The sequence below is a fragment of the Pygocentrus nattereri genome, chromosome 24 (genome assembly GCF_015220715.1).
Source record: "Pygocentrus nattereri isolate fPygNat1 chromosome 24, fPygNat1.pri, whole genome shotgun sequence".
NCBI classification, from domain to species: domain Eukaryota; kingdom Metazoa; phylum Chordata; class Actinopteri; order Characiformes; family Serrasalmidae; genus Pygocentrus; species Pygocentrus nattereri.
Window position 1 is genome coordinate 10,460,662 of NC_051234.1, and position 21,366 is coordinate 10,482,027.

A 21,366-nucleotide genomic window follows, 5' to 3' on the forward strand; every position below is an offset into this window, starting at 1 on the left:
CTTAAACTCAAAATACAAAACTTGGCTCCACACATGTAACTTTTCGCCATTTTTCTTTGTTTACTTGCTCTATTTTCTTCTTTCTTGCTCAGTTTTTATTGGCTGTTGCAGGAATCTGTTCAGATTGAGTCGCTGACCAGTTTACACTAGATTTCGCTCAGTCGGGTAAAAAAAAATCAAACGTTTGATAAACTCAGACTGGTCTGAAACACGATTGGGAGGCCAAAAATCTGAATCTGTGCCCCTCACATGACTCGACTCTCTCCAACTGTCGACCCAACAGTCTGCAGATTAGAGCTGACCAGCTCAGCCTGAGAATTGGGGTCGTGCAGTGTAACCCATGACTTAAGCTAACATCAGTGCGCATTTTTTGGCCATTCTACGTTAATTAATAGATGACAAGAAGGAGTGTGTTATGGCAATTTGGTCGCGGTAGATCATCACATATTATAGAGATATATTATATAACACCCTATCCACCAGCCCTATCCACAGCACCCGGGGAGCAGCTGGGGGTTGCCTTACTCAAGGGCACTTCAGTCATGGACTGTCAGCCGAGGGGATTGAACCAGCAACCTTCCAGTCACAGGGCTGGTTCCCTAACCTCCAGCCCACGACTGCCCTCGACTGTCATCACCACCACCAAGCAACTGTTTTTTGTTTTTTTACTGCAGCAGTTTTGTGGCTCAGTCTGATTGGTCAGACTCTGAAGATTTTAGGAATTTATTGTAGTCTCTTTTTCAGAAACTGACCAAATCGACTGTCGGTCAAATGTGATATTAAAAGCAAAATGACAAGTAAAAACATTCAAATGGCTTGAGCGTCTCCTACAGCTGTCAAGGTTGTTGCTTAGCAGCGGCATCTCATCGGAGTGAAAAACCTGTGATGTTATGGTGAAATAACAGCAGTTAACTCAGTCAGCTTGCGTAGTCAGAATTAACTGTTGTGTAAATGTTTTATCTGAAGCTTGAAACAGACATTATCATATATCTGAGATTATATGTGTCAGTTTTACTGTGTCCTGGCATCCACACTTAAAAAGAGATGGTTCTTTAGTAAAGGAAATAGAAACAACACTTGGAGCTCTTTGCATAAAGGGTTCTTTGTTTTGTTAAAGGGTTTTTCAAATTAGTGTGTTTTATATGATACTGTATAGAACCGTTTTGAAAAGGGTTCTACATAGCACCAAAATGGTTCTTCTGTTGTTAAAGGCTTGATATCGTAACAACCGAAGAACCCTTTTGGGTGCTATATAGAATCCTTTTAAAAAAGGTTCTAAATAGAACCATAAGCACATTCTCCATCAATCCGAAGAACCATTTTACCATGCAAAGAATTTTTCATCATGCAAAGAGTTCTTTGAGTTTTCATGGTCCTACATCGAACCATTGTGTTTACTAAAGAACCCTTGAAGAATCGTCATTTTTAAGAGTGTAGAGTTTTAAGAACTGTTGCTGCTGTTTTCCATTCCTAACAAGTAACAGAAACCTGCTTACATTGCAGCTTGTATTCATAGTGGCATCTCTAGAACCTCCAGAAGAACTAGAGTGAAATCAAAGATTGATCGATTCCTCTGTCTAGTCCTAATTATGTTGGGAGTTAATCAAACATGTAAGGCCGTCAGTGCAGCTCCTGAAGTCCTGACTAATTGGAGAGCTCACTCAGCTGCATCTATCCTGATTGGAAAATTCTGTGTTGGGCGTTTTAAGATTTTTTTTACCTAACTAAAAAGGACAATCAAGTAAGAGTCCATCCATCCATCCATCCATCATCTTCCGCTTCTCCGGGGTTCGGGTCGCGGGGGCAGCATCCTGAGCAATGAAGCCCAGACCTCCCTTTCCCCAGCCACTTCCACTAGCTCCCTGGGAGGGATTCCGAGGCGCTCCCAGGCCAGCTGGGCGATATAGTCACGCCAGCGTGTCCTGGGTCTTCCCCGGGGTCTCCTCCCCGGTGGACTTGCCTGTGACACCTCCCAAGGGAGGCATCCAGGAGGCATCCTAACAAGATGCCCAAACCACCTCAACTGGCTCCTCTCGACGTGAAGAAGCATCCCTCCCGGATGACCGAACTTCTCACCCTATCTCTAAGGGAGAGTCCAGCCACCCTGCGGAGGAAACTCATTTCGGCCGCTTGTATTCGCGATCTCGTTCTTTCGGTCATTACCCAAAGCTCATGACCATAGGTGAGGGAGGGAACGTAGCTCGACCAGTAAATCGAGAGCCTTGCCTTATGGCTCAGCTCTTTCTTTACCACAACAGACTGGTAAAGAGCCCGCATCACTGCTGACCCAGCACCAATCCGCCTGTCAATCTCCCGCTCCCTTGTACCATCACTCGTGAACAAGACCCTGAGATACTTAAACTCCTCCACTTGAGGCAAGAGCTCATCCCCGACCCAGAGAGGGCTCTCCACCCTTTCCCGCGTGAGAACCATGGCCTCGGATTTGGAGGTACTGATCCTCATCCCGGCCGCTTCACACTCGGCTGCAAACCGATCCAGTGAAAGCTGAAGTTCACTGCCTGATGTCCCCAATAGGACCACATCATCTGCAAACAGCAGAGATGTGACCCTGAGGTCACCAAACCGGACACCCTCCATCCCCTGGCTGCGCCTAGAAATTCTATCCATAAAAATTATGAATAGAATCGGTGACAAAGGGCAGCCCTGACGGACCCTTCTCCAAATCCACAAAGCACATGTGGACTGGTTGGACAAACTCCCATGAACCCTCCAGAATCCTGGAGAGGGTAAAGAGTTGGTCCAGTGTTCCACGACCAGGGCGGAACCCGCACTGCTCCTCCTGAATCCGAGGTTCGACTATAAGCCGGACTCTCTTCTCCAGTACCCTTGCATAGACCTTACCAGGGAGGCTGAGGAGTGTGATTCCCCTGTAGTTGGAACACACCCTCCGGTCCCCCTTTTTAAAAAGAGGCACCACCACCCCAGTCTGCCAATCCAGTGGCACCACCCCCGATGTCCACGCAATGTTGAAAATGCGTGTCAGCCAAGTCAGCCCCACAACATCCAGAGCCTTGAGGAACTCGGGACGGATCTCATCCACCCCTGCAGCCCTGCCGCCAAGGAGCTTTTTAACTACCTTAGCGACTTCGGCCTCAGTAATGGACAAGCCTATTCCCGTGTCCCCAGACTCCCATCTCCACTGTATACAGTGCTAGTGGCACACTGCTTTCCCCTTCTGAGTCGCCTGACGGTTTGCCAGAATCTTTTCGGAGCCGACTTAAAGTCACTTTCCAAGGCCTCACCGAACTCTTCCCACACCCGGGTTTTTGCCTTGGCAACGACTGAAGCCGCAGATCGCTTGGCCTGTCGATACCTGCCAGCTGCCTCTGGTGTCCTACAGGCCAACCATGTCCGGTAGGACTCCTTCTTCAGCTTGACGGCATCTCTCACCTGGGGTGTCCACCACCGGGTTCGAGGATTACCGCCCCGACAGGCACCGACTACCTTGCGACCACAGCTACAGTCAGCCGCTTCAACAATGGAGGAGCGGAACATGGCCCATTCTGAGTCAATGTCCCCCACCTCCCCCGATATCTGGTCGAAGTTCTGACGGAGGTGTGAGTTGAAGATCAATCTGACAGGTTCTTCTGCCAGACGTTCCCAGCAAACCCTCACTATATGTTTGGGTTTGCCTGGTCTGACTGGCATCTTCCCCCACCACCTGATCCAACTCACCACCAGGTGGTGATCAGTTGACAGCTCAGCTCCTCTCTTTACCCGAGTGTCCAGTACACATGGCCGCAAGTCCGCTGACACGACAACAAAGTCAATCATTGAACTGCGGCCTAGGGTGTCCTGGTGCCATGTGCACTTATGGACATCCTTGTGTTCAAACATGGTGTTCGTTATGGACAAACTGTGGTTTGCACAGAAGTCCAAAAACTGAACACCACTCGGGTTCAGATCAGAGAGGCCATTCCTCCCAATCACACCCCTCCAGGTCTTACTGTCATTGCCCACGTGAGCGTTGAAGTCCCCCAGTAGGACAATCGAGTCTCCAGGAGGAGCACTTTCAAGCACCCCTTTCAAGGACTCTATGAAGGCTGGGTATTCTGAACTGCTGTTCGGTGCATAAGCACAGACAACAGTCAGGACCCGTTCCCCAACCCGAAGGCGTAGGGAAGCTACCCTCTCGTCCACCGGGGAAAACCCCAACATACGCCGAGTCGAGGGGCTATGAGAAAGCCCACACCTGCCCGCCGCCTCTCACCATGGGCAACTCCAGAAAAGAAAAAAGTCCAGCCCCTCTCAAGGAGATTGGACCCAGAGCCCAAGCTGTGTGTTGAGGTGAGCCCGACTATATCTAGCCGGTATCTCTCAACCTCGCGCACCAACTCAGGCTCCTTCCCCGCCAGTGAGGTAACGTTCCAAGTTCCAAAAGCCAGTTTCAGCAACCGAGGATCAGAACGCCAAGGCCCACGCCTTCAGACACTGCCCGATCCACAATGCACCGCACCCCTACTACTGCCCCTCCTATGGGTCGATGGGAGGGGGTGGGTCGATGGGAGGGGGGACGCATGTAGCTCCTTCGGGCTGGGCCCGGCCGGGCACCATGAGTGAATGCCCGGCCACCAGACGCTCGCTGACGAGCCCCTCCCCCAGGCCTGGCTCCAGGGTGGGGCCCCGGTAACCCTGATCCGGGCAGGGTACACAAGTCCTGCTTTGTTGTCCTCATAGGGGTGGTTATGGATCACACTTTGTCTGGCCTGTCACCTAGGACCAGTTTGCCATGGGAGACCCTACCAGGAGCTTTTGCTCCAGACAACATAGCTCCTAGGGTCCTTCAAGCACACAAACCTCTCCACCACGATAAGGTGGTGATCCATGGAGAGGTCAAGTAAGAGTATTAACTGGAAATACAAGTTTCATGATTATTTTAAATAAAAATAAGTTTATAACATTTAAACCAAAATTGTATATCATTGGCTGGGTTTACATAAAAAAAATCTTGCCAATCTAATTAAATACATTCTGATTATAGATGAAGACCCAGGTGTTTATTCTCACTCTACTCAACAATCCGATGGAAAATCTCTGTTTACATGCTCACTACAAGAAATCTGATCCAAAATGATGCACATGCAAGAGAACCATCAGGTGAGTCCAGTCAGAGTGAGATGAGCAGCAGTGAGCAGTGCTTCTGTTTTTAATTACTTTAAAATGATGTCAGACTCAGGAAAACATCCTTCACATGTCCTTATTAAAGAAGGCCAAGAGGAAGACGTCGTTTTCTGAGACACAAGCTGAACGTCTGTCCCTCCACTGCCTTTTAAAAATTAAAGTCTCCTCTGCAGACCAGTTTCTGCTCCACCATGTTTCAACTAATCACTTTCAACTATGACGCGGCAGAATGGACTTAAACTTTCCGATTGGGAATGTAATGAGATGCAGGCTTTTACACGGATATTATTCTTCTTATTTACAGGATTAAACATCTTGTTCAATCAGATAGAAACTGTATTATGAATGGCCTCAATCGGACTATTGAGATTGAGCTGTTTACACAGATGCGTTGTATTCTGATTGAGCTATTAGTCGGATTACTAACAGATTATCAGGCTGCATGTAAACGTGGCTACTGCTGTGTGTCATTATTTATTTATATTTATATATATATATATATATATATATATATATGTGTGTGTGTGTGTGTGTGTGTGTGTGTGTGTGTGTGTGTGTGTGTGTGCGTGTGTGTGTGTGTGTGTGTGACGAAACCAAACTCACATGTTTGAAGTTGCGGAAGGGCACAAACTGTACGATGTCCCTCAGGACCGGCTCGCCTTTTGGTGAGCGGAGGATTCCATCATCTCCGTCCAGAGTCTGCATGTCAGTAAAGTCAGCATTTCCCACGCCAACGATGATGATGGACATGGGCAGGTGGGAGGCATGAACGATGGCCTCTCGAGTGTCTGCCATATCCGTAATCACACCGTCCGTCAGGATCAGGAGGATGAAGTACTGCTGCAGAAAGAGAGAGAAAGAAAGAGTGTCAGAGACATAGAGGTGGAGAGATGGAAAGATGTGAGCAACATCCTAAATCTTATTATTTATATATATAAAAAGATTAACCATACTGCATTGTAATAATAAATTCTGTCTTGTTAAAACTGTAAAAATGACATTATTATTGCACAATCCCATCTGCAGCACCTCCTGTGGTTCAGTTTTGCAGGCACACATGATAGTAAAATGCAGATCAGTCTAAAAATGTTCCTGCCTCCTGTTGACTCCTGGCTCGCACTACACTGAACAAAGAAGTCTGAAATATCAGAAGAAAAAGGCTTTGTTCACACGGCAGGTAAAAGAGACCCAAATCAGATCTTTTTCTTCATATGTGACACAGATGTGTGTCTGTGTGTCAGTGTGAACAGCAAAAATGCACTGAATCCAGCCTTTTTAAATCCTGATTTGAGATACTCTCATACTTGGTACTGGAATCCAACATGTAACCAATATGCAGCAATGCGATTCTGAACAGCCAGATTGGAATTCATGCGACTTTTACGTCAATCCAGCTCCACATTCATCATCATTTTGCGCTGCTGAGGCCTCAAACATCTGGGCTGATGTTTCTGTACCAAAAATGAGAAGAAACTCATCAAAATCCTCCGTGTTCAAAGAGATTTGTTAAGAAATGTCTGAATGCTGCCATATGAGAACGAGGCTGCAGCGTCAAAGAACAGTTAAAAATCTGAAAGCACACTTTAAAGAATCCAAGGACGCCAACCAAAGAAGTGATTGTGTGAGCTGAACACATTCTGGGTGATGAGCCCAGCTGTCAGTCAGTGAAGCTTCATGACGGCTCCTGTGATGCTGGTGAATATGTAGCTGATCCTCCGGGAGCGGCTGCCGTTCGTTGGCAGTCGTGATTGTTTACCTCTGGATCAGCCGTGTGAAGCAGCGTGAAACTCTGTTCTTTTGCGCATGTGGGTCAGTTAAGGAGCTGATCTGTTCAGACTGTCGCATACAGATCACATTTAAATGATATTGTGAACAGCCAAACAAAAAGAAAAAATCAGATTTGGTGATAAAATCAAATTTGGGCCACTTTTACCTGCTGTGTAAACGTAGCCATATTCTTAAGTTATTTAAGCTGTTGCCGCTTTCTGTTCTAATATTTGTTAAGGTTAGAAACTGCCAGAGAAAATCACAACAATCTGGAAAAAAATGAGCCAGGGTAAATTTTTTTTCACATTTTTTGCCTGTTTAGACCCAAAATTACCACCACAGCAGTAATCTATGTGATATTCAGTGTTATGTTAGCGCTAAAGTAATGATGATAAATGTTCCCACACTGGGTTTAATGTTCACCTACTAGGAGTTCAAATGTCTGTATGCTCAGATAATCATGCCTGCCTGTCCATCTGTTTTCATTCTGGCAAGTTTTGCTGTCTCTCCTTCTCACTGTTGAAGTTTTTGTATAACATGCAATCATGATAAGCTACGCTTGGGTCACGCTGGAAGCTAAGCCTCTTAGTGCCCACCCTCTTCCACTCTGAAATGTTCTAAAGTATTGCTCCCATTTTTGTGCATTTTCCAGAGCTGAAGTAATGTGGAGGTAATATTAAGTAAGTAAGTGATAAGTGATACTTTTTTGATCCCACAACCAGGGAAATTCCACCTCCGCATTTAACCCATCCGTGACGTGAATCACCACATCTTTAATCATCCACTTTCTTAAAAAAAATTGAAATATGAAGCAATACATAGGGTGATTTATAAAAATTCCTCCAATTTTCACAGTTGTAAAAATATGGTGCTTTGAAACCGGATTCATCTTTCTGAATCACCCTGTATATTGTTAAGATTCAAGCGTTGAGAAAGGTTGCAGTGTCTGAGAAGAGAAGGAGAGAAAGATGCTCCTCACCATGGCCTCCCTAGTGTGCACCTCTTCAGAAGCAGAATTGGCCACTTTCTGGATGATGGGAGCGATGTTTGTGGGGCCATACAGCTGGATTTTAGGAAGGCAGTTCTGGTAAGCCTCCACCACACCCTGGATCCCTGAAGACGACACAAGTCAGCACTCAGACCCAGTCCCATTTCACCTCTTACCCCTACCACTGAGCCCTTACCCCTCCGTTTTGTGCATTCACTTCTAAGATTAGGGTGTCCCAATTTTTGTTGCGATAGAGGGGTAGAGCAAAGTGTTGGGGCCACATGACCCTCCAAACGGAGATTTTTTTAAAGACTTCAAACCGGCAAGATGGCTGAACAGGAGAACAAAGAAACACACAGATGTATTTTCTCTGTTAAATAATTATGATAACCATCATATTATCTTAGTCTAATGTTGTTTCAGTGTATTATGGTGCTTTTCTTCATAACAAGGATAAAGAAATCGCTAGGGTAGCTAGCTAAAATTTCCCGTCCTACCTTAAATGGCACCATTCACATACAGCCTAGAAACACAGCCTATGTTCCAAGTGATTTCAAGGACACATAAGATGTATCCTTCCAGGCCTTCAGTTACCCACAGCTCTTTGCGCATGAAAGTCACCAAGAAGAAAAAAACAGCACCACGAAAATGATGGAAAACTAAGCCCTTGGAACAGAGCTTGTTTTAAAATGTTGTTCGTGACTTTGAATTTGACTTAGAAAGTGAAAAATGATAAAGCATTCCTCCATATATCATCATATGTCTTATTTTAATCAGAAGTATTTGTGTATATGTAGTTTATCGTACCACATAAGCTTGTTGGCCTATTAGCAACCTCAACGCAACAGGCACCATTTTCTCTCACCAGTTCCTGCATAGGTTTTGTGCTGTAATTGATCTTTCTGGTGATGTCACCACGCAGCCTCATTAGGACTGTTTGTGTCACCAATCGGCTACTAAGGAAGACTCTTCATAGGCAAGTCCTACCGAGGACCTGCCCTACCTCGGCTGCAGCTTAGGCTTTGGAACGCAGCTATTATGTTATTAGCTAACTACACTACAAAGCATTCCGAATGACTTCACAGCGCTAGTAGGTCGCATGAGATTGTATTTGTTTAAACATCTTTTTTGTTAATAAGTTGTGATTCATTCAGTTCTTAGCATTTAAAATCTAAAATTTAACATTCCTTCATTTCTTTCTACAGTCAGTACAGTTGAACCAGGAGCAAATCGCTGCTGTCGGAAGAAAACCTCATATCTCCAAAATGAAAACTTTAAAGGAAAAGGAAGAAACTTGTTTTACTTTTAATGTAAGCCAATGGAACCAGACCAGACCCCCCCCCCCCCTGTCATTTTGGGTCGTTTCTTTGGTCCATTCTTCTTGAAATGTACATACAATGTAAAGGGCAGCTGACAAACGCCAAAATTGGAGATTCTTCCAACCAATCAAAGCGAAATACAAACAATGCATTGCGAAAATGAATGAACGTTTCCTCCACTCAGCGACAGCCCCCATAGTATCTAGAGGACTCACCTTTGTGCACTAAACACTTCAGTGATCTTTGGAGTGTTTGTTACATTCCTTTTAACATTTAAAGGGGAAGAGTGTGTGGTCAGTAAAATGTGGCTATCATCAGTGGAGGAGACTGTGCGGCTCTAATGCTGTTTACTGCCTCGGTGGACGTATTCTCTGTAGGTCAGTCTGCACTGCTCAGCGCCTCGGAGTGTTTCAGCTAATTAACACGCAACACCCTGAAGCTCACACGTCCACACACAGCCTGAGGGTCTCTGAGGGGCATGCATGCACAGCGGTACTGTGAAGGAATTAAGATGAGAGGGACACAAAGTGGAGGTCAGTGACTGTAATTGCCCCAGTGTCCTTTTCACTAAACACAATCAAACAGGTGCCTCTGAGGCCTCTGTGTTCTACACATACAGTAACACTGATGCACACAGACGATGTGTTTTCGTTATAATTTACTTCACAGCGGAAAGTATAAGTGCTGTTACCTTAGTGGTAATTTACTTGAGTAATTTCCTTTATTAATACTGTTACTTGTACTCAAGTAAGAGTAAATATGTTGTTTACTGGAAAACTACTAACGCCAAACGTTACATGGTGGTAAAAAGGGTTTGAGTCAATACCACTGTGTGCTCTGCTACTGCACATTTACATCTGTCTGTGTAGACTGACAGTGAGGGAGAGCCGGGCTGCGTTCTGTGATGAACTGACCGTAAACGTCTGGTGATGTATCGTCTATAAGGTGAGACTGAGGAGTAAGTGTGTCTTTGCTAATTGACCACTGTAGTCGTGCGTCATTCTGTAGTCCTTGTTATGCCCATATTAGGAACTCCGGGTCTAAGCCCCATTTCTCTATGGGCAAAATGAATAGGGTTTTCGAAAAGTCACCTCTATCGCACCCTGTGTTAATTAAAATCTTCAGAACCCGATACGTTTTGTCCTGTGAACATTCTTCTCCCGAAAACCACTGGAGCCTCTGAATTACGAGCTCGTAAAGAGCTATAATACCAATATTGCTACATGTGAGCTAAAGCCACAGTGCATTAATTTGATGTCACTAAGCTCCTCATCAAAAATACAACCCATGTTAAAACTATGAGGCTGAATTTAGCTTCTTTTTCTCAGGTCTTGTTTAAATGTTCCCGTTCCACCTTAAATGGTGCAGTGGCTGTGAGTAGCTCTCACAAACATTAGCAAACAAGACAAAATACTGACCTGTTGGTTCTGTGAAACAAGTAAGTTACTTAGCTGTTCAGCGGAAATATAGGAACCTCCTCGTATCATGTATTTCAACTCTCAATGAAGCTGAAGTCAGCCTTCTTTGTCGCTGGCTGCTTGTTCAAATTACCCCATTCCGCCTTAAATGGCGCAGCAATTAAGAATGTGACTGCTGCTCCATTTAAGGTGGAACTTGAAAATTAGAACAAAAAGCTGGCGAATGTCCTGGAAAAAATGTCCTTAGGAAAATGTTACCAGCATTACAATAATAATTAGGATATTCTGAGAGCCAAAACCAATTTTTCATGGGGTGATAACCTGCTTAAGGAGGCTGCCAGTCAAATGACATGAATTCAGTGCGCAGTAGCTTTAGCTCACATGTAACAATATCCATATTTCAACAGTTTAATGGCCTCGTAGTTCAGAGGATGCAGTGGTATTCGTGAGAAGAATGTTCACAGGACAAAACTTACTGGGTTCTGAACGTTTTTATTTAACACAGAAGGCGATGGAGGTGATTTTTCGAAAATCCTATTCATTCTGGCCATAGAGGAATGAACCTTAGACCCGGAGTTCCTAATATGGGCATAAGACCATGGCGCTACCTACAAAATGACGACACGATTACAGTGGTCTATGCATTTTTAAGTAAATCACACTAAAGATGCAAAAACAATTTTTTTCCTAAAAAATTCTGCTTCATCTGTTTTGTGTGGTTGTTTAAAGTGTCAAATGAATTTCACATAAATCAGAATAATTGCTCATATTCCACTACTCAAAGTCTGGTCATGATTACTGTTATCAAGTAAGTCTAAAAACAAAGAGAGAAGGCAGAAATAGAAAAACAAATCTGAGCATGACAATAATTGGCCAGTTGATGGGGACCTGTATTGCACCAGATTTCCTGCATCACAGCCTTATACATCTATTTCAGTATGTTGTAGTAGACACCAAAAACAATAAGTAGTATTCCGTCACAGTATTCCTGGACCTGACTGTAGATCCATAGGATTTTTACAATCTCCTCCCCATACATGCCACAGCAAAACAGCAGGCTTTGAATAGTTTGTCTTGCATGTCAATCAAATAGCCTCTTCCTGACAAAGCACCCTGTTCTTGGGTATGTTATGCAGTGAAAAGTAGCAGAAGTCTGGCTTACAAGACTAGGGACCGATCCCATTTCTTATTCTTTCCCCTATCCCCTTGTTTTCAAGTGTTTCCTTGCCCCTTACAACCCGAGTTACAAGGGTTAGTGGTTGAAATCTTCCTCTACAAAATGGAACAACCCTCAAATAAAAAGAGCATTACGTCACTAACAGCTGCTAGCGCTGCTCTGTAGACGACCCTGCCAGTCTGCAGTGACAGCAGAGGAGGGTGAAGTTCAGCTCCTCACTGCTGGGCTTGAGTTACATTTAGGGCATCAAATGCTTTCAAAGAGGAGAGGCAATTATGTATCACTCACCCATAATTCTTCAGTAATATTAAGCTTAAGTCAGCTTCTCGTTCAAATTTTCCTTTTCCACCTTAAATGAAGCAGCAGTTACATTCTGGCGCTTCAGGCATCAGAACTGCTGGACTATTTAAGGTGGAACGGGAAAGTTAGCCAACTTTGACTGAGACGTCAGCACTACTAGTGATACTTTGTGATTATTGTAATTTTTTTAGCAGAGAAAATTCTCACATTTGTCAGTTTCTTGGGTCTCTTGTTCAGCCATCTTACCGTTTTTTCTTCTTTTCCTCATAACACTCTGTTTGGACTCTCTGAAAAACCTCAGTTTAGAGGGTCATGTAGCCCTAACACTTCACCCTACCCCACTATCTCAACAAGAACCAGTACACCCTACACCTAGACATGAACGCGCAAAACGGTCTGGGGCTAAGTGGTAGGGACACGGGGTGAAATGAGATTGGACCGACTCACAGTGCACAGACTCAGAGCCATTTTCAAAAGCAGACTGAAAACTTACCAGCGCCTTTCTGACTCCTCAGGCTATCTTTCCGTCTTTATATTATTAATATTTTGTCTAAATTTTATATTCATTTTAATTACACTCAAACACTTTTTATTCCTTGCTGTTTGTTGCCTTTATTTATATAAAGCAATCTGAATGGTCTTTGTGTATGAAGTGTGCTGTATAAATAAACCTGCCTTGCCAATAAAGGAAGGCTTTCACCTTCTACAGTCAACTTGTGCACATGCTGCTGAAATAACTAGAACTCTATCACTCCATAAATAGACAGCAGACAACTGTGAGACATATTACATCAGGACCTCCAGCCTGGCACCCTGCCAGCAGGGAAAAAAATCACTTTAGGTCACTGAGCTCATTCACTCACACAAATACTCACTCTGTAGGTCCTTTACAGCTTCACTCAGCGCCTCATAAACAACAACATGAACAAGGCAAATTAGCAACTAATTACAGCTCAGAGAAATCCTACCACCACAAATTCCCTCTTTAGCTGAAAGCCGTTTGCTCTGCTGTGGAAGTTTATGGAACGCCGCCATTCAAACAGCAAGAAAGCGGCAAACATCTCATGGTTGCAGACGGAAAAACGGCTAATTTCCTCTTTTCAACAATGTAAATAGACACACTCTCCAGAGGCCCATCCTGAGACCGTCTACTAAAGCCTGTCTGTAATTAGAATGCAAAGACAATTATCTCCACATGCAGATGAGCGGTCACTTTATGATCGTACCCTGTTCAGAGACGCAGACATATTTTCTGTTCTGATTCAGTTTGTGGGGCTGGAGGATTGACATCGTGAGAAGTTCTAACATCCTTATTTTATTGTAAAGCTTTGTTTCAAAACAAAAGGGTTAAATTCTTGAAACGACCAACAGAAAATTATCCAATCAGGATTGTCCTCTCTGTGGTATCTAGGTAGATAAAGCCAACCTCTGCCATTGGTCAGGATTTAAGGAGGTGGACTGAAGGCTTTACACTACCAAGATTAACTCCAACATGATTAGGAAATGACAGGAATCAACCAATTACATTTTGATTTACAGTGGGACCATTTTCAAGAAACAACCATCACTCTAGTCCTTCTGGAAGTTCTAGATACATCACTGGCTGTGTATGAGTTGTATTCTAAGCAGGTTTTGGTCAGTTGTTAGGAATGGAAAACAGAACCCTTTACTGAAAATCTGCCAGAACCATTTATTAAAAGTACACTATTCAGTTGTACTGAAAGTTTACCAACAGCGATTGCCTAGCAACTGCTTAGGTCAACATAGTAACTGCTTAGCAACCACAATGGACACCATAGCAACCGCCTAGCTACTGCTTATCAACCAAGCCTTAGCTACTGCTTGGCAACCATGATGGACACCATAGGAACAGCTTACCAATCACATAGGGCAACCACACAGCAACTGCTTAGCAACCATCTAGGACACCATAGCACCTGCTTAGCAACCACCTAGTAACTGCTTAGCAACCAAGACAGACACCATAGCAACTGTATAGTAATTGCTTAGAACCATGATGGACACCAAAGCAATCACTATAGTAAAACTGATATATATGAAATATACAAGCTCAGATGTATCATTGCTGTTTGATCTAGAATATTCCAAAAAGTTAATGTGCAAAAAACAAACAGAAAAAACATTATTTATCTAGTACCTACAGTTTAACTATGGAGAAAGTACACAAGTATGTTTTAGCCTGATGAACAGCAGTCGGCTCCAAATGATGAGATTAAAGTTCAGTTTTTAGATGCTGTAGTGACAGACTGCAGGTCTTATTTTGTCACCCGTGGATTCAGCAGGCTTGAAGATGTGCGCTCTGTGCCCGGGCAGAACGGCTGGCGTCCGGCCTCGTTTGGGCCCAAAGCCATAAGTCATTCATGGAAGGAATAGAACTGGCAGGCAGATCAGAGCAGAGAAGCTGAGCGGTCTGGAGCGTTCAGGCGCCTTGCAGGTGCGTTCGCTGTGATAGGAGCCGAGGAGCACAGAAATAGCTGAGAAAAATTGAGTGACACTGATACAATGGAGGGCAGCGAGCCTGACAATCAGTTCCTCCTGATCATGGACAGCAGTGCAGGAGAAGGAGTTTACATAGTTACTGGGGTTGGTGCCACAAGGATTGGCCTTTGTCTGTGTGAGGTTGATCTACATAATGATAAGTTTCCAGCGTAAAATGCTGCATTAGTCGATGTAGCTAATCAAAAATAAGCTGGTTGGAAAGACACAAAACCACACCCATTATAGGTATTGTGATATAAACTTCTCATTAGGTTTGAGGGACTGAGTACGGGTGCTGGGAATATTGAGTTTCTTCTTTGCTCACAGCAGAATTCTATATACAACCTCAGGAATCTAATTCAGTGCAGAAACACTTTCTCTCCTCATAGTTTCATCTAAATCTCACAGCAACACTGTAGAACATCAGGATTCTTAAATTCCTAGCCCAGGAAGAAAAGACAACAACATCGTTCGGCTCAACACTAAGCCCTTCACCACCTCAATCAGTGATGTCAGAGAGGAAATGAACCCTGGACTTCAGGTAACATTCTGAAATGAACCCATTAATTTAGAGTGACCTCACCTGATTTGCTGGCCTTTTGTTTCTCTCCAGGCAAAATGGCTCTGTGACACAAAGGTCATAAAGCTATTACTGGCATTAATTACCCAGAGTTTTCATATCTTATATGAGAAAAATATAATGTGGCCAAGTTATTAAGACAAATTCAGGTTATTAAGTTTTAATCTTATTAGAAAAGTAAAGTATTAATCTTAAGACTTGTAATTCACTAACTACTATGAATTATTAAGTAACTACTATGAATTATTCAGCAACTACTATGAATTATTCCGTAACTACAACAAATTATTCTGTAGCCACTATATTTATTTCAGTAACTACTATTATTTATTCAGCAGAATATATCTTCTATGACTCCTTCGGTACCTTCTATAAATTATTCAGTATCCACTATGAATTATTCAGTATCCACTTTGAATTGTTCGGTATCCACTATGAATTATTCATTATCTACTATGAGTTATTCAGTATCTGCTATGAATTGTTCAGTACCCACTATGAATTATTCAGTATCCACTTGGAATTGTTCAGTATCCACTAGGAATTATTCAGTACCTACTATGAAGTATTGTGTATCCACATTTGCTTAGTAACTAATAAATTATTTAGTATCTAGTATGAATTATTCAGTAAGTACTAGAAATGACTGTGTCTTGTTTACTACTATGAATCATTCTGTATCGGCTGTGATTTAAAATAAATGTCACAGTGGTACATTTAGATTTGGAAAGATTTTCCAGCCAGAGTAGCTGTGTCTCTAGTAGCTGTTGACTGTCAGGGGAAGTGAGTATTTTTGGTCTCTGGGGAATGTAGTAGCAGCAGCAGCTGAGCAAGTAACAGCTTACGGAAACACACATTGTTACCTGTCCGTGGGCCACAGTTTCTGTTCCAGCTTGTTGCTGATGGAAAGTGTGACTGATATTTCATCATACGTCCATTGCGGGGGCGGGTTTTGGGGGGGTAGTACTGACCCCCTCACAACTCCCGACCACTCTCTCTGGGACTCATTATAAGGGCAGACCGCATTCATCCCTCTCTCCTCTCCTCTCCTTTTCTCTGCCCTGATCCACCACTTTACATTTCTATTAAACTTTAAGAACCTTCACCTCTGCCACAACCTCAGCTCTGACTATGCTTGGCCTGGGTCATGCTGCAAATAAAAGATTAGATGGGGGGGGGGGGGGTTCAAGGTTCCTATTGAAGAGTTATATACCGGACTGATTTTTTAAATAAAAGTTTAATGTAACTTTCCAAAACTGGAGCAAGACTGTAAAAAAAAAAAAAAAAACCCCAAACAAACAAACAAAAAAAGCTGTTCCGGTTACTTTTGATTAGGCAAAGCCTGTGAAAACTCTGCCTACCTACAACACTGGTAACAAATTACCACAGATTCTTCCCTCAGGAAACCTAATCCCTTCTGTGAAAGAACCAACTATACAGATTTAGAGCTTAATTTAAAATCACCTTTAACTGATGAATTAAAGGTGCAGTGTGTAGGATTTAGGAGGATCTATTAGCAGAAACGAAAAATAGTAACAAAACCATGTGTTCATTAGTGAATAATCAGCTGTAACTGTGTATTATATTTTCGTTAGCTTCGAATGAGGCCCTCGTATCTACATAGAAAGCGGCTCTACCAACAGAGGCTGCCTTGTTACACTGCCTTGTTTATGCTTGTTGCGCCAGCATAGTTCTCCAGTAGCCCAGACCGGACAAACCAAACTCTGGCTCTAGAGGGTCCCTATTTTGATTTTATGTTGAAGCGAGAGCTTGAATTTGGTGGTGCTGTAGCTCCGACTGGGTGTAGAAAGAAGAATTAGTGGCTGCTACTGGTGCTGCTGACCATTTTGCATTGTGAGTTTGAGAACCCAAAATTTGGCAAATGGAGGATCAGAATTATTATTTAGTACAAGAAAAAGTGAGGGAGGGTGAATCCCCACCGGCAAAAATGAGAAAACAGGACAGACAACAGCAGAAAACCTGACAATCACCATAGGAACTACTACATGCTTGGAAGGGGGGGTGTGAGGGAGCGGGGCTCAACTGGTTGCAATGTGCAGCCTCAGCTAGTGATGCCACTGAATCTTACACACTGCACCATTAATGAAAGTGTTTCTACAAAAATATGTTTGTGTTCAGTGATGGAATTCTGCAACCACCTGCTGGCTTCTTTTATAAATTTTGAGTCAGTGAGTTTTCTCTTCTGTAGAAAAATGTGTTGAAATAATGTCTGAGGTAATCAACAGTACACTACAAAAAAAACAAAACACTTTAGTTTTTCAAATGATACGATGAATGATGATTAATATGATCAGGAACATAGTCTGAAAGACAGCTTGTGTGTGGGAGAGCCTTACCTGCACATTCAGGATTCTCCTCATTGAAGTTTATCGCAAAGTCATGTGAAACCTGGAAAGAATATAAAATAAAATGTAAAACACTACATAAAAGATCCAGTACTCCTTTTGCATTCAGAAAAAAAATTAGTGTAAAATCTTAAAAATAAAGTCAAAGAGGGTTCTTTACACAATGCCATAAAAGAACCAGTTATAGTTCCCTAAAAACGACTTTCAGTGGAGGGTTGTCCAAGTGTGAAGAACCTAAAGCCTTCTGGAAGACTTCACCTCCAACCCTAACCAGCCCCACCTGAGCCATCTAATTACACAAGTCATTAAGTAGCTGAAGGAGGGTCAAAGGTGAAGCCTTCAGGAAGGTATATCTCCAGGAGAACGGGCTGGTGACCACTGCTATACGTTATGTGAAGGTTATTTGAACCTATAAAAGGTTCGTCACTCACAGATCTCTATTTCAAAAATAGCTCTTTGGAGAACAAAAAGTGGAATCAGTCAAAGAGGCAGCTTTTTAAATAATGTACCTACCAATTTGAGGGTTCCTCTTAGAACCCTTGAAATGTTCTTCACACTTGCACATCACATTTACAGAAATAGTTCTCTAAAGAACCACCTAGTGTAAGTTTTTTTAGAGAACCAAAATTTGTTCTTCTGTGGCATCAGAAAAGAGTATTTTTAAGCATGTACTCCTGAAAAGCCCAACTTCACAAGTAGGTTTGAGTACCAGATACAACAAATATGACAAAACGAACTTATTTAAACAAACTTCATGTAAATTTTACATGTAACTTTACATTTTTTTTTACCAAATGTAGAATGTAAATGCCGTAATTTAGCATTTTTCTCCAGTTCTGTGTCACAGCTGTGTTTAATCTAGGATTAAAGTGCATTATCTGGCACACAGACGGCTGAGGGTTCTAATATCAGTTCAGGTGAATGTAGCCATAATGCAGTCAGGAGCGTCTCTCGGCATCAGCGTTATTAAATTCAGGAGGCCACCTGTGCCTCTGCGCCACCAACGTGCTGGAAATTACCTTGAAGTCAGAAGGTATCCGAGCGCCAAAGCCGAAGGCCGGAAACATTTTATCACTGTGGGGAAGCCAGACAGACGAGAGATTAGAGCAGGACAGCGCTCTGGGGGGAGGGTTCAAGGTGCTTGTGGGGGTTATTAGATTTCACATTATCATCTGCTGTCCCAAATGGCATCATTTGTATCCCAGATAGATTTACATAATTGTTTATTTAGTGCCTGCAGAATAAAGAATAAGGGGTGTTCATAATCATACAAGGAGCTGAAGGTGGTGATTCAACACTGTATAACAATATGGAATTATACTAAGTATGCACCCATTTTTTCCCTCTCAAAACAGAATTTGCCAGCTGCCTACAAAATGTAAATCCTGCAAAAAGTTTGATCTTAAAAAAAAAAGTAAATTCTATAATTGTAACATTTTGATATTCTGGTCTGATTGGACTAATTTTTCAGTCATTTCTGCAGCTACTGTGATTTTCACACTTCTTAACTCAAATATGTCTCTTTCTGCCCAGTTCAGTTTGCAGACAGTCCTCAGATCACAGCAGGATGATAAAGTCACTTCCATTTCAGTCCTGCTAACTAGACTGATGAGCCAAAATTGAGCTCCTAATCGACATCTGCTGATCCATTTCAGGCACATGATTAATTTAATTCACAGCTTATCTTCTGAGTGAACCATCTCAGCTGAGCAAACCGGCTCCACTGAACGAACTGACTCTGCTGAGCGAACTGACTCCTACTCAACAACTGCTGATCCTGATCCTGGCGTGAACTGACTCTGCTCCGAGGCTGCTTTAAGATATGAACCAAAGACCTGCAGCCGGAAAAGGTCATCAGAAGACGGTCAGTGTCACTCCAGTGTTCCTCAGACAACTCAAGATGATCTCAGCTCTGTGAGGACCTTCTGCTGATTCTTCAAGATCTCATCCCAACACTTACACAACAAAATCTGTACGGTGTAATTATTTCTGACTCAACTGGAGAAACTGGAAAGTGTGGATTCTAATTTTTCTAAATATTTCTAATTGTTCAGTCCACACCACATTCATGAGGAGATATGTATGATTTGAATATGATGGAAAATTATTGTTGTATGCAGTGTTTTTGCCACATTTTTGTCATTTATATCTGACAGAAAAAGAAGATTCTGGGAAAAAAACAATAAAAATGTCTTTAATTTATGCAAAATATAAAATCTGTAGTCCTAATGGGTTTTTAGTTTTAAAGAGTAACTCCACTCTAAGACCTTTTTTTTCTTTTGTGTTAAATTCCTACAGGAAGTATGTTTTGGAAAGTTCACGTCTTTATTGTTGAAATGAAATTTTTGTCAGTTTTCAAATTGTTTTTGCAAAATGTTGACACCTACTACTGAATGTACAGCAGAACTGGCAGTACTAACTCCTCTAAGACTTTTAAGGGTCAGTAAACTGAAGATGCTGAACATCTGATCTCAGAGATTTCCAAGAAGCTAGAGGTAATCAGAGATACATCAGCTGAGAGCATCGAGGCCATGCTGATAAAATCACTCGTGGAAGGGTCAGCATCCAGCTCTCACTCTGCCGCAGCGTGTGATCTTCATCGACTCTACACAATCTAATCTCACATTGTCCATGAGCTCACAGCGACCTTCAGATGACCTGAAAGATCTTCACCATGGATCAATAAATGGAGGAGCAGAGTCGAGCAGCCCTGACCTCACAGCTGTAAACACATTGTTACAGCAGTGAAACTACGACTCAACTGGCAAAAAAGTTTAATAACATAAAAATTACAGATGTACACAAAAGTTTGGGGGCCCTGGTTGAATTCCAAGTTGTTCCACATCCTCTACAGAGACACACTTCTGCATGTTTCAATACACAATTACTGTTTATTTACTGAATTTAACATTTAGGAAAATATAAAAGATGAGGTCGGTGCAAAACTTACGGCACATTCAATATTCAATGTATAATTTTTAAAAAAATGTTAAAATCAACAAAGAGTAATTGTGCATTAAACAGCATACCACAACAACAGCAACAAAACAACGGTTTGAGTAAAATGTATCAGACCTAAAAACTCAAATGCCGAGGTTCCTACAGAACTGCATCGTCACTTCTTGCCTCTATCATCTATGTAATATTCTCTATTTAGGATCTTTGAGAAGTGGTAGTAAGAAAAAGGCACTTAAACACATGGGACTGAGTGAATGTAGTTCAGCTCACTTTCCACTGTTATGCAGATGACACCCAGTTATATATATCAAGTAAACCGGATGATAAAATTAAACTTGGCAAGATTGAGGACTGTATAAAAGACATAAAAGATTGGATGTCAAATAATTTTCTGTTACTTAACTCAGATAAAACAGAGGTCCTGCTTCTTGGTCCAAAATTAGCCAGACACAGACTGTCTAACTCAACACTAAAACTTAACAATCTCTCAGTTTCATCAAGCCTATCTGTTAAAAATCTTGGTGTCATGATAGACGCTGATCTCTCCTTCGACACACATATATCTAATATCACTAGAACAGCCTTCCTGCATCTCCGCAATATCGCTAAATTAAGAAATTAATTATCTCTACAGGATGCAGAAAAGCTAGTTCATGCATTTATCACTTCAAGGCTAGATTATTGTAATGCCCTGCTGTCTGGATGTCACAGCAAAAGCCTTAACAAGCTTCAGCTAGTCCAGAACGCTGCAGCCAGAGTCCTCACAAGAACTAGGAAGTCTGACCATATTAGTCCAGTTTTATCAGCCCTGCACTGGTTACCAGTTAAATTTCGCATTGATTATAAAATTCT

At 42.5% G+C, this 21,366-nt stretch overlaps 1 protein-coding gene and 1 long non-coding RNA gene across 2 annotated transcripts in view; one reads left to right on the forward strand and one right to left on the reverse strand.

Annotated features, from left to right (window-relative positions):
* Nucleotides 1-5,872, forward strand: part of LOC108412598 — a 30,477-nt gene extending 24,605 nt beyond the window's left edge. The window contains exons 5-6 of the long non-coding RNA XR_001856672.2: nt 5,003-5,118; nt 5,791-5,872. This is a non-coding gene — a long non-coding RNA (uncharacterized LOC108412598). The remainder of the gene's footprint in view (nt 1-5,002; nt 5,119-5,790) is intronic.
* Nucleotides 1-21,366, reverse strand: part of cpne4a (copine IVa) — a 149,276-nt gene that overhangs the window by 9,635 nt on the left and 118,275 nt on the right. Inside the window, exons 12-15 of the mRNA XM_037534248.1 lie at nt 18,576-18,630; nt 17,548-17,599; nt 7,889-8,022; nt 5,746-5,982 (exon numbers count right to left, since the gene is read on the reverse strand). Of these exons, the coding sequence (XP_037390145.1) occupies nt 5,746-5,982; nt 7,889-8,022; nt 17,548-17,599; nt 18,576-18,630 (478 nt within the window). The remainder of the gene's footprint in view (nt 1-5,745; nt 5,983-7,888; nt 8,023-17,547; nt 17,600-18,575; nt 18,631-21,366) is intronic.